At 43.0% G+C, this 13,064-nt stretch overlaps 1 protein-coding gene across 9 annotated transcripts in view; it reads right to left on the reverse strand.

Annotated features, from left to right (window-relative positions):
• tmem63c (transmembrane protein 63C) overlaps window positions 1-13,064 on the reverse strand; it is a 342,578-nt gene that overhangs the window by 139,296 nt on the left and 190,218 nt on the right. For all 9 annotated transcript variants that reach the window (XM_063042821.1, XM_063042830.1, XM_063042849.1 and 6 more), the window contains one exon: window positions 8,615-8,737. In XM_063042821.1, the coding sequence (XP_062898891.1) occupies window positions 8,615-8,737 (123 nt within the window). The remainder of the gene's footprint in view (window positions 1-8,614; window positions 8,738-13,064) is intronic.

The raw sequence follows: 13,064 nt of genomic DNA on the forward strand, positions 1-13,064 counted from the left end.
GTATGGGAGGCAGGGTTTGAGGGTCGGCCCAACATTGTGGGCCGAAGGGCCTGTACTGTGCTGTACTATTCTATGTTCTATGTTCTATGAAGCAATAGAAAGGGTGCAGAGGAGATTTACAAGGATGTTGCCTGGATTGGGGAGTATGCCTTATGAGAATAGGTTGAGTGAACTCGTCCTTTTCTCCCTGGAGCGACGGAGGATAAGAGGTGACCTGATAGAGGTGTATAAGATGATGAGAGGCATTGATTGGGTGGTTAGTCAGAGGCTTTTTCCCAGGGCTGAAATGGCTAGCACAAGAGGGCACAGTTTTAAGGTGCTTGGAAGTAGGTACAGAGGAGATAACAGGGGTGAGTTTTTTATGCAGACTGTGCTGAGTGAGTGGAACGGCGACGGTGATGGCGACGGATATGAAAGGGTCTTTTAAGAGACTCCTGGACAGGTATATGGAGCTCAGAAAAATATTGGGCTATGGGTAACCCTAGGTAATTTCTCAGATAAGGACATGTTTGGCACAGCTTTGTGGCCAAAGGGGCTGTACTGTGCTGTAGGTTTTCTCTGTTTCTATGATCACACCAAGAGCACAACATGCAACGCTGAAGGAGGTGAAAAAGAACCCGAGTAACAGCAAAAGACCTGAATAAATCTCTAGAACTTGCTAAAATCTCTGTTCATGTGTCCACTATAAAAAAACAATGAACAAGAATGGTGTTCATGGAAGGACACCACGAAGGAAACCACTGTTCTCCAAACATTGCTGCACATCTCAAAATATTACCTAGATGTTCTGGAATGCTTTTGGGACAATATTCTGTGGACAGATGAGACAAAAGTTGAACTTTTCGGCAGAAATGCACATTGCTATGTCTGGACGACAAAGGACACTGTACACTAACACCGAATCCTCACCCCAACTGTGAAGCATGGTGGAAGCAGCATCATGGTTTGGGGCTGCTGTGCTGCCTCAGAGCCTGGACTGCTTCCTCATTGTTGAGGGAACAAAGAATAAAAAATTGTATCAAGGCATTTTACAGGAAAATGTCAGGGTAGCAGTCCATCACCTGAAGCAGAATAAAGTAAAGGCATCCGTTAGTCTCGTGAGACCATGGATCTGTGCCTGGAAAGTCTTCACTCTCCAGGGTGCAGGCCTGGGCAAGGTTGTATGGAAGACCAGCAGTTGCCCATGCTGCAAGTCTCCCCTCTCCACGACACCAATGTTGTCCAAGGGAAGAGCATTAGGACCCATACAGCTTGGCACCAGTGTCGTCGCAGGGCACTGTGTGATTAAGTGCCTTGCTCAAGGACACAACACGTTCCATCGGCTGGGGCTCGAACTCAGGACCTTCAGGTCGCTAGTCCAATGCCTTAAACACTTGGCCACGTGCCCACACTGAATAGAAGTTATATAATAGAACAAGACAATGATCTGAAAGACAAGAGTAAATCAACAACAAAATGGTTTAAAAAGAAGAAAATTCATATTTTGGAATGGACAGTCAATGTCCTGTTCTTAATACCGTAGAAATGTTGTGGAACGACCTCAACAATAAGTACTCCATTTTGAGCACTGTTAGAGGGGACGACATACAGTAGCTGAGCCTCTGGCACTGAGTCTGGGCCTGTGGCTCAGGTAAGTAGGGAACTGAGGAGGATGCAAGCAGTAACAGGTGACTCTATAGTCAGAGGACAGATAGGTGATTCTGTGGATGCAAAATAGGAAACACCCAGGTGCCAGAATTCAAGATGTTTCTGGACACGTGCACAATATCCTGAAAAAGGATGGTGAGTCGCCAGAAGTTGTGGTACATATTAATATCAATGAGATAGGAAGAAAAAGGGAGGAAGTACTGAAAAAAGAATGCAGTGAATTAGGAAGGAAGCTGAGAATCAGGACCTCAAAGGTAGTAATCTCAAGACTGCTGCCTATGCCATGCCACAGTGAGGGTAGGAATAGAATGAGATGGCAGATAAATGCGTGGCTGAAAAATTGGAGCAGGGGACAGGGATTCAGATTTCTGGATAATCGGGAGGTCATCTGGGGCAGGTGGGACCTGTACATAAAGGATGGGTTGTAATTGAAACCAAGGTGGACCAATTTTCTTGTGGGCAGACTTAGTAGAGCTGTTGGGAGTGGTTTAATCTAATATGGCAGGGGATAAGAACCCGTATGATAGAGCTGAGGATGAGACAGCAGATTTACAAGCAGATGATGGATGTAACATTAATGTAAGGAAGGTTAAACCAATGATTGTGTACAAATGCAGACAGCTAAATTGTACCACAGAGGCAAAATTCAAAAGGGCAAAGAATGCAGGGCTGAAGGTGTTGTATTTAAATGTACGTAGGTTTCAGATTAAAGTGGAACTCGTGGCGCAATTAGAGGTTGGTCGGTATGACTATGTGGGCATCACTGAGTCGTGGCTGAAAGAAGGCCATAGTTTGGAGCTTAACATCACAGGATATACTTCATCGAAAAGAACAGCAGGAAGGCATAAACTGTGGTGTGGCTGTGTTGATAAGAGATGAAATTACATTTTTAGAAAGAGGTGACATAGGGTCAGAGAATGTTGAATGTTTGTGGATGGAGTTAAGAAATTGCAAGGGTAATAAACCCATTATGGGAATCATATATAGGCCTCAAAATAGTAGCCAAGATTGAGATTGCAAAGGGAGCTGGAAAAGGCATGTAATAAGGGTAATGACACAATTGTAATGGGGGACTTCAACATGCAAGGGGATTGGGAAAATCAGATTGGTGTTGGATTGCAAGAGAGGGAATTTGTTGAATGCCTACAAGGTGGCTTTTTAGAGTAGCTTGTGCTTGAGCCAACTAGAGGAAAAGCTATCTTAGATTGGGTGTTGTGTAATAACCCAGACCTTAACAGGGGGTTTAACATAAAGGAGCCCTTAGGAGACAGTAATCATAATATGATTGAATTGATACTGCAATTTGAGCAGGATCGCAATGGAATACAGGGACTCACAAAGGGATGAGATAGGAGCTTGCTCAGGTGGATTGGACGAGGATACTGTCAGGGATGACGGCACAGCAGAGATGGCTGAAGTTTCTGGGAATGTCCCACAGAGGAAGAAGTTCTCAAATGGTAGGGGTAGGGAACTGTGGCTGACACAAGATGTTAAGGACTGCATAAAAGTCAAGGAAAGGGCATAAAAGGTAGCAAAAGTGAGTGGGAAGGTTTTAAAATCCAACAAACAGCAACTAAGGAGGCTATAAGAAGGGAAAAGATGAAATATGAGGGCAGACTAGCCAATAATATAAAGCAGGATATCAAAAGTTTTTTTCAGTTATCTCAAGAGTGAAAAGGAGGTGAGAGTTGATATTAGACCACTGGAAAATGATGCTGGTGAGGTAGAAATGGAGGACAAAGAAATGGCATGTAAACTTAATGGGTAACTTGCATCTGTTTCACTGTGGAAGACACTAGCAGTGTGCCAGAGGTCTGTGAGTGTCCGGGAGCAGGGAAGCCTGCCACTGTTATTACAAAGGAAAAAGTGCTAGGCAAACTCAAAGATCTTAAGGAGGATAAGTCACCTGGACCAGATGGACTACATCCCAGAGTCCTCAGAGTGGTTCCTGAAGAGGTAACAGATGCATTGGTTGTGATCTCTCAAGAATCACTTGATTCTGACATGGTCCCAGATGACAGGAAGATTGCAAATATCACACGACTCTTTAAGGGAGGAAGGCAAAAGAAAGGAAAGTATTAGCCAGTCAGCCTAGCCTCAGTGGGTGAGAAAAGTGTTGGAGTCTATTATCAAGGATGAGATTTCAAGGTACTTGGAGACCAATGATAAAATAAGTCAAGGTCAGCATGGATTTTGTAAAGGGAAATTTTGCCTGACAAATCTGTGAAGAATTCTTTAAGGAAGTAACAAGCAGGATGGACAAAGGAGAGGCAGCGGATGTCATTTACTTGGATTTTCAGAAGGCGTTTGATAAGGTGCCCACATGACGCTGCTTAACAAGATAAAATCCTATCTTAGATACTGGCATGGATAGAGGATTGGCTGACAGGCAGGAGGCAGTGAGTGGGAATAAAAGAGGCCATTTCTGGTTGGCTGTTGGTGACTAGTGGTGTTCCTCAGGGGTCAGTATTGGGACCGCTACTTTTCACATTGTCAATGATTTAGATAATGGAATTGATGGCTTTGAGGCAAAGTTTACAGATAATACTTAGATAGGTGGAGGGGTAGGTAGTGCTAAGGAAGCAATGCAATTGCAGCAGGACTTAGACAAATTGGCAGAATGGGCAAAAAAGTGGCAGATGGGAAACAGTGTTGGGAAATGTATGATAAAGTATATTGATAAAAGGAAAAATAGTGCAGACTATTATCTAAGTGAGGAGAAGGTGCAAACATCAGAAGTGCAGAGGTACTTAGGAGTCCTTGTGCGAGTCAAGAAGGTTAATTTACAGGTTAAGTCTGTGGTAAAGAAGGCAAATACATTGTTGGCATTTATTTCAAGGGTAATAAATTTAAGAAGGGTGGGAGGCAGCAGAAAGGAAACTATAGACCTGTTAGCCTGGCATCAGTGGTTGGGAAGTTGTTGGAATTGATTGTTAAGGATGAGATTACAGAGTACCTGGAGGCACATGACAAGATAGGCCAAAGCCAGCATGGTTTCCTGAAAGGAAAATCCTGCCTGACAAACCTACTGTAATTCTTTGAGGAAATTACGAGCAGGGTAGACAAAGGAAATGTAGTAGATGTGGTGTACTTGGATTTTCAGAAGGCCTTTTACAAGGTGCCGCACATGAGGCTGCTCAGCAAGATAAGATCCCATGGAATTACAGGGAAGTTACTAGTGTGGGTGGAGCATTGGCGGATCGACAGAAAACAGGAAGTGGGAATAAAGGGATCCTATTCTGGCTGGCTGCTGGTTACCAGTGGAGTTCCACTTCAGTTGGTGTTGGGATCACTGGTTTTTACGATGTATGTCAATGATCTGGACTATGGGATTTGCTGATGATACAAAGATAGGTGGAGGAGTGGGTAGTGTTGAGGAAACAGAGAGCCTGCAGAGAGACTTAGATAGTTTAAGGGAATGGGCAAAGAAGTGACAAATGAAATACAATACAATACAGTGGTCATGCACTTTGGTGGAAGAAATAAATGGGCAGACTATTATTTAGATGGGGAGAGAATTCAAAATGCAGAGATGCAAAGGGACTTGGGAGTCCACGTGCAGGATACCCTAGAGGTTAACCTCCAGGTTGAGTTGGTGATGAAGAAGGTGAATGTAATATTGGCATTCATTTCTAGAGGTACAGAATATAAGAGCAGGGATGTGATGTCAAGGCACACCTGGAGTATTGTGTGCAGTTTTGGGCTCCTTATTTTAGAAAGGATATACTAACATTGAAGAGGGTTCAGAGAAGATTCGCAAGAATGATTCCAGGAATGAAAGAGTTACTGTATGAGGAATGTCTGGCAGCTCTTGGGCTGTATTCCTCGGAGTTCAGGAGAATGAGGGGGGATCTCATAGAAACATTCCAAATGCTAAAAGGCCTGAACAGATTAGATATGGAAAGTTATTTCCCATGGTAGGGGAGCCTAGGACAAGAGGGCATGACTTCTGGATTGAAGGATGTCCAGTTAGAACAGACATACCGAGAAATTACTTTAGTCAGAGGTGGTAAACCTGTGGAATTTGTTCCCACGAGAGGCTGTGGAGGCGAAATCATTGGGTGTATTTATGGCAGAGATAGATTAGGTTCTTGATTAGCCAGGGCATCGAAGGGTATGGGGAGAAGTCAGGGAGTGGGGATGACTGGAAGAATTGGATCAGCCCATGATTGAATGGCGGAGCAGACTCAATGACCGAATGGCCTACTTCTGCTCCTGTATCTTACGGTCTTATGGAATATAATATAAAAGCAAGAAGATAATGCTGATCCTTTATAAGACACTAGTTAGGCCACACTTGGAGTATTGTCAACTGTTTTGCACCCGTATCTTAGAAAGGATGTGTTGTCATTGGAGAGAGGTTTATGAGGATGATTCCAGGAACGAAGGGAGTTACCATCTGAGGAGCATTTTGGCATTTTAGGCCTATAATCACTGGAATTTAGAAGAATATGGGGAGATCTCATTGAAGCCTACCGAATTTGAAAGGACTAGATAAGGTGGATGTTTCCTATGGTGGGGGTATTTAGAACTAGAGGGCATAGCCTTAAAATTGAGGGGCAACCCTTCAGACCAGAGGTAAAGATGAATTTATTTAGCCAGGGAGTAATACATCTGTGGAATTCTCTGACATAGACTGTAGTGGAGGCCAAGTCCGTGCATACATTTAAGGCGGAAGTTGATAGGTTTCCCGATCGGTCAGGGCATCAAGGGATATGGCAAGAAGGCAGGTGTATGGGGTTGAGTGGGATCCAGGATCAGCCATGATGGAATAGTCGAGTAGACTCGGTGGACTGAATGGCCTAATTCTGCTCCTATGTCTTATGGTCTTGGCAGTTCAACCCACCAATATCCTAGAGTTGAAGCAGTTTTGTAAGGAAACATTTGGTTGAAGTTATTGCTGTACAAGGGGTCCCACCAGTTACTGAAAGCAAAGGTTCACATACATTTTTCCAACAAATAATAGAACATAGACCTTCTACAGCACAATATAGGTCCTCCACAATACTGTGCCAAATATGTACTTGCCAGTATTGAATTATTTTTCTCAATAAATAAATGAATAAGTATAAAAGAATAAGTTTTGTGTTACTTATTTAATTGGGTTCTCTTTCTAGTTTTAGGACGCGTGAAGATCTGATTACATTTTAGAGAAAATTCTACAGGGTTCACAAACTTTCTAGCACCACAGTAATACGATTAACATGGTCATCCCTTTCTTATTCTTTAGTTCCATCCATAACACCTCAGAGGAAGAGCTCTGCACTTTGTCTTGACTTAATGCTGCTGTAACATTTTCCTTGACTCGTAATGCCACCCCTCCTTCGTTATTCCCTCCCGCTCTACTGCATCTAAAACAATGGAAACCCAGTTCATTAAGCTTCCAGTCCTGCCTCTCCTGCAACCAAGTCTCACCAATGGCTACAATGGCATTATTCCATGTAGGCTTAAAAACATATTTCTCCACAAGCACTCCACTATCTGCTTTAGCACTCTGGTTCCCATCTCCTTGCAACTTTGGTCTAACACCCCCCACCCCCAAAACAGCATTAGCAAATCTTCCTGCTAAGATATTAGTTCCCTTCCAGTTCAGGTGCAAACCATCTCTTCTATACAGGTCCCAGCTTCCCTGGATGGGAGCCGAATGATCCACAAATCTGAAGACCTCCCTTCTGCATCAACTCCTTAGTCACATGTTAAACTGTATGATCTTCCTATTTCTGGCCTCACCAGCACATAGCATGGGTAGCAATCCCGAGATCATAACCCTGGTGGTCCTGTCCTTTAACTTAGAACCTAATTCCCTGAACTCACTTGGCAGGACCACATTACCTATCCTACCTATGTCATTGGTACCAACATGGACTACGACCTCTGGCTACTCACTCTCCCATGTAAGAATCCTGTGGACTCAATGAAGATGTCCCTGACCCTGGCATCTGGGATGCAACAAGCTGTCTGGGAATCTCGTTCTTATCCACGTCAACACACACAAAATGCTGCAGGAACTCAGCAGGCCAGGCAGCATCTATGGAAAAGAGTAAACAGTTGACGTTTCAGGTCGAGACCCTTCTTCAGGATACCTCCTGTTTCCCTTGTGCATAGAACCTCCTTTCTGTTCCTCTAACCAATGAATCCCCTATCACTACAGCTCACCTCTTCTCCCCCTCCCCTTCCCTTCTGAGCCACAGAGCCAGACTCAGGGCCAGAGGCCTGCATGCTGTGGCTTCTCCCAGTTAGGTCCCTCAAAAGTATCCAATGCGGTATATTTATTATTGAGGAGCCTAGCCACAGAGTACTGTGCACTGGCCGCCTATTCCCTTTCCCTCTTCCGTCAGTCACCCAGGTACCTGCCTCCTGCAACTTAGGGGTGACTACATCCCTGTAGCTCCTATCTATCACCTCCAAATTTTCCTGTAGGAAACAAAGGTCATTGTGCTACAGCACCAGGTATTTAACACGGTCCCTAAGGAGCTGTAGTACGGTGTACTGGTAGATATAGTTATCAGGGAGACTGGAGGTCTGCCAAAGTTCCCACATCCCACACGAGGCACATACCACTAACTCTGGATCCATTCTCAGCACATTAGAAATGAGAGGCAAGCTGTAATATGAGATTTCCTACATTATATTCTTTACTGATGATGCCTTATTACAGGTCAATAAGCTGATTGAAGACAGCACATACTGCAAAATCTGCTGCTGTTGTCTGAGAGATTCTTCACTCATTAATTATCAACATGAAAGTTTACAGTTGAGTAACCAAGGGAAAGGCGTGCTACGTATAAATTTAGCTATAGTGTAAGGATAGAGTGACCTAGTCCTGTTTCTATTGCTTATGATACTAACAGAACTCACAGGTACAATAATAATGCTGAGGAAGAGTGTGGATATGTTAAACACTTTTCTACTGTCATTTACTTGGTTACTGATAACCTAAATTTCAGACCTTCTGAGAATGACTCACCAGATAATATCGCTGAGCCCAGGGGCATAGCGAACATCCCATCTGTAAGACTTAACGATAGTTGTAACGCTGGACTGTTGCAACCGATTCCGGCACTTACTATGCTGGTAATCCTTCATGATCCTAGAAAAGTAACGATACACAAACAAAAACAAATGTGTGATAGATAGGTTCCGGTGACGTCATCGTCCAGAATGGCAGCTTAAATCAACAGCTCCTCCAGAAAAACATATATTTTGCCCCATTAATCCACCAAGTATAAGATCTTCCGAAAATATCTGAATTGATAAGGGGGACAAGAATGGGGAAAAAGAATGGAGATTAAAAAAGCATCACTGTGGAGCCTATGGAAGAGAGAGGTGCAACGAGCAGCTCTCCTACACGTGCGCGTGGCGGCGAGGCTGACACGGGGCCTCGTTCAGGCGAAGCGGTAAATATGATAAGGATTTTGGAAGAGATAAGGGAAGTCCAAAAAGATATAAAACAGCAACTCAATGATATCAAGTCAGAGCTCGCCAACGTCAATCAGAAAATAGTGGTGGCAGAGACTCGAATTGAGAAGGTGGAAGATCGCGTGCAAAACGTGGAACAGATACGAAGTAAAACGATAAAAATCAACAGGAAAGTACATTGCTTGACCAGGAGGGAAGATCGCGACGGAAAAATATCAGGATTTGTAATGTTCCCGAAGGAGCGGAGGGATTGTCGATGATGGAGTGTGTAGAAAAGCTGCTGCGGGAAGCGCTGGAGAATCCCCCGACTATGGAGATTGAAATTGAGAGGGCGCATCGTGCACTCATCCCGAGGCCTCCCGGAGACAGAGAAAGTAAGCCGCGCTCAATAGTACTGAGACTCCTTCGATTCAAGCGCAAGGCGGAGATTCTACGAAGGGCCTGGGGTAAGAAGAGGGTGATTTGGAACGGGAAGTTAATATATTTCGATCATGATTACAGCTCGGCGGTCCTACAGAAACGGAAGGAATATTCCAAAGTCAAACGAACTTTTTAAAAAAGGAGGGAGAGAGAAACCGGGGAATTATAGACCGGTTAGCCTAACGTCGGTGGTGGGGAAACTGCTGGAGTCAGTTATCAAGGATGTGATAACAGCACATTTGGAAAGCGGTGAAATGATCGGACAAAGTCAGCATGGATTTGTGAAAGGAAAATCATGTCTGACGAATCTCATAGAATTTTTTGAGGATGTAACTAGTAGAGTGGATAGGGGAGAACCAGTGGATGTGGTATATTTGGATTTTCAAAAGGCTTTTGACAAGGTCCCACACAGGAGATTAGTGTGCAAACTTAAAGCACACGGTATTGTGGGTAAGGTATTGATGTGGATGGAGAATTGGTTAGCAGACAGGAAGCAAAGAGTGGGAATAAACGGGACCTTTTCAGAATGGCAGGCGGTGACTAGTGGGGTACCGCAAGGCTCAGTGCTGGGACCCCAGTTGTTTACAATATATATTAATGACTTGGATGAGGGAATTAAATGCAGCATCTCCAAGTTTGCGGATGACACGAAGCTGGGTGGCAGTGTTAGCAGTGAGGAGGATGCTAAGAGGATGCAGGGTGACTTGGATAGGTTGGGTGAGTGGGCAAACTCATGGCAGATGCAATTTAATGTGGATAAATGTGAAGTTATCCACTTTGGTGGCAAAAATAGGAAAACAGATTATTATCTGAATGGTGGCCGATTAGGAAAAGGGGAGGTGCAACGAGACCTGGGTGTCATTATACACCAGTCATTGAAAGTGGGCATGCAGGTACAGCAGGCGGTGAAAAAGGCGAATGGTATGCTGGCATTTATAGCGAGAGGATTCGAGTACAGGAGCAGAGAGGTACTACTGCAGTTGTACAAGGCCTTGGTGAGACCACACCTGGAGTATTGTGTGCAGTTTTGGTCCCCTAATCTGAGGAAAGACATCCTTGCCATAGAGGGAGTACAAAGAAGGTTCACCAGATTGATTCCTGGGATGGCAGGACTTTCATATGAAGAAAGACTGGATGAACTGGGCTTGTACTCGTTAGAATTTAGAAGATTGAGGGGGGATCTGATTGAAACGTATAAGATCCTAAAGGGATTGGACAGGCTAGATGCAGGAAGATTGTTCCCGATGTTGGGGAAGTCCAGAACGAGGGGTCACAGTTTGAGGATAGAAGGGAAGCCTTTTAGGACCGAGATTAGGAAAAACTTCTTCACACAGAGAGTGGTGAATCTGTGGAATTCTCTGCCACAGGAAACTGTTGAGGCCAGTTCATTGGCTATGTTTAAGAGGGAGTTAGATATGGCCCTTGTGGCTACAGGGGTCAGGGGGTATGGAGGGAAGGCTGGGGCGGGGTTCTGAGTTGGATGATCAGCCATGATCATAATAAATGGCGGTGCAGGCTCGAAGGGCCGAATGGCCTACTCCTGCACCTATTTTCTATGTTTCTATGAAAATTAAAGCCAGGAAAGATTAAATTCCAAACCTCATACCCTGCTAAACTGAGAGTATTTTACGAAGGAGAGATACAGCTATATCAGACAGTGGAAGAGGCGACTACAGACATGAAAACAGAGGACTGCCTATTAGCATGGTCAAACCAAGGAAAAGTCTAGCTGAGCAGTTATCCCGATCTGCTGGGGAAATAGTAAGAGAACTGAGAAAGCAGGGGACGGGAGGAGGATGAGAGAAGGATATTAGAAAGAGACTGTGAGTTCTCTGAAGACAGCCCTCACCTCCTCCAGAAGAGCCACAAGGTTTGGCTAACTTTAAAAGTGCTGATAAACTAAACGGAAACAAAAATAGACAGTGATATACCTATCTCAAGAAATACGTATTATAATGTGGATTTTGTATTACTCATTTTTTTTATTCATTCACTCACTCCTTTTTCCCCACCTAAGTGAGAATATATATATATATATATATACACACACACACATATAAATAAATAAAAATCTATTTTTACTTACTTTTATAGGTACTGCAGCGGGGGCCCTCAACTCACAGGTAGGAGGGGCTATCCCCCACGGCTAGACGTTTCCTCTAGCTCAACCCAGGGTCATCTGGAGACCCCAGCATGAATCACACCTTCGTTACCTTTTTTTTAATTTACGTTTCTTGGTTCTTATTTGTTCAGGGAGTAGATCGATTAAGTTGTATTCTGCAAAGTTCATTGATATACTAACAGATAAATACACATGGCTAAGTAAAATTCATTTCTTTTAATGTCAATGGGCTGTTAAATCCAATCAAACGCAGTAGAATTCTATCCAAAATGGAAAAAAAGAACAAGCCCATGTAGTATATTTACAGGAAACTCACTTAAGTGATAATGAGCATGGAAAATTAAAGAGAATGGGCTTCACTAATTTGTTTTTCTCCTCATATAAATCAGGACATAGAAGAGGAGTTGCTATTCTCATCTCAAGTAAGCTAAATTTTGAAAAAGTATTCGCAATGGGAGATAAGGAGGGCAGATATATTCTGGTAAGGGGGAATATAGATGGAAATCCAGTTACTTTATTGAATATATACGCACCCCCAGGAAGTGATATTTGTTTCTTCAAGAAAATTACTAATATTATGGTAACGGAAACAGAAGGTCTCTTGATATGTGGGGGAGACTTAAATTTACAATTACAACCAAAGTTAGACTCTTCCAATAGAAAAGCTTATGAAACAGAGTCCTTACATAAGAAACTCTTTTTGAGGATGTTGGTCTAAATGATATATGGAGGGACCTTCTCCCCGACAGAAGGGATTACACTCATTATTCTGCCCCCCATTCCGTATATACAAGAATAGACTATTTCATAACAGCTGGAATAAACAAAGACAAAATAAACACCTGTGGAATTGGGACAATAGATGTAAGTGACCATGCACCTATATATTTATCTGTTGATTTTGACCTACAACCAAAGAATACTAATTGGAAACTAAATTCAAGTCGACTCAATGATTCCTATTTCAAGGAACAAATTAAAAAAGAAACACAAAATAATCTGCAGATGCTGTGATCAAAGCAACACTTTCAGTACGCTGGATGAACTCAGCAGGTCGGGCAGCATCAGTTAGAAACAATGAGTCGATGTTTCGGGCTGGAACCCTTCATCAGGACTGAAGAAATTAAAAAAGAAATTGGTCTTTACTTAAAATTCAATGATAATGAAGAGGTTTCACCTCCCATTCTATAGGATACTCTGACGGCTGTCTTAAGAGGGAAAATTATAGCGATATCTTCATATAAGAAAAAATAAGGAATAAAACATTAGAGGAATTACAAAATAAGCTGAACGAACAAGAAACAAAACACAAATTGAATTTGGCACAGGATACGCTCAAGGAAATTTAAAAAATTAGGAATGAAATTAATAGTTTGGCTCCACAAGAAATTAGAAAAAATTTAATGTTTCTGAAACAGAGACACTATGAAAGTGGATCTAAATCTACGAAAATACT

The sequence above is a fragment of the Mobula hypostoma genome, chromosome 1 (genome assembly GCF_963921235.1).
Source record: "Mobula hypostoma chromosome 1, sMobHyp1.1, whole genome shotgun sequence".
Classification (NCBI taxonomy): Eukaryota; Metazoa; Chordata; class Chondrichthyes; order Myliobatiformes; family Myliobatidae; genus Mobula; species Mobula hypostoma.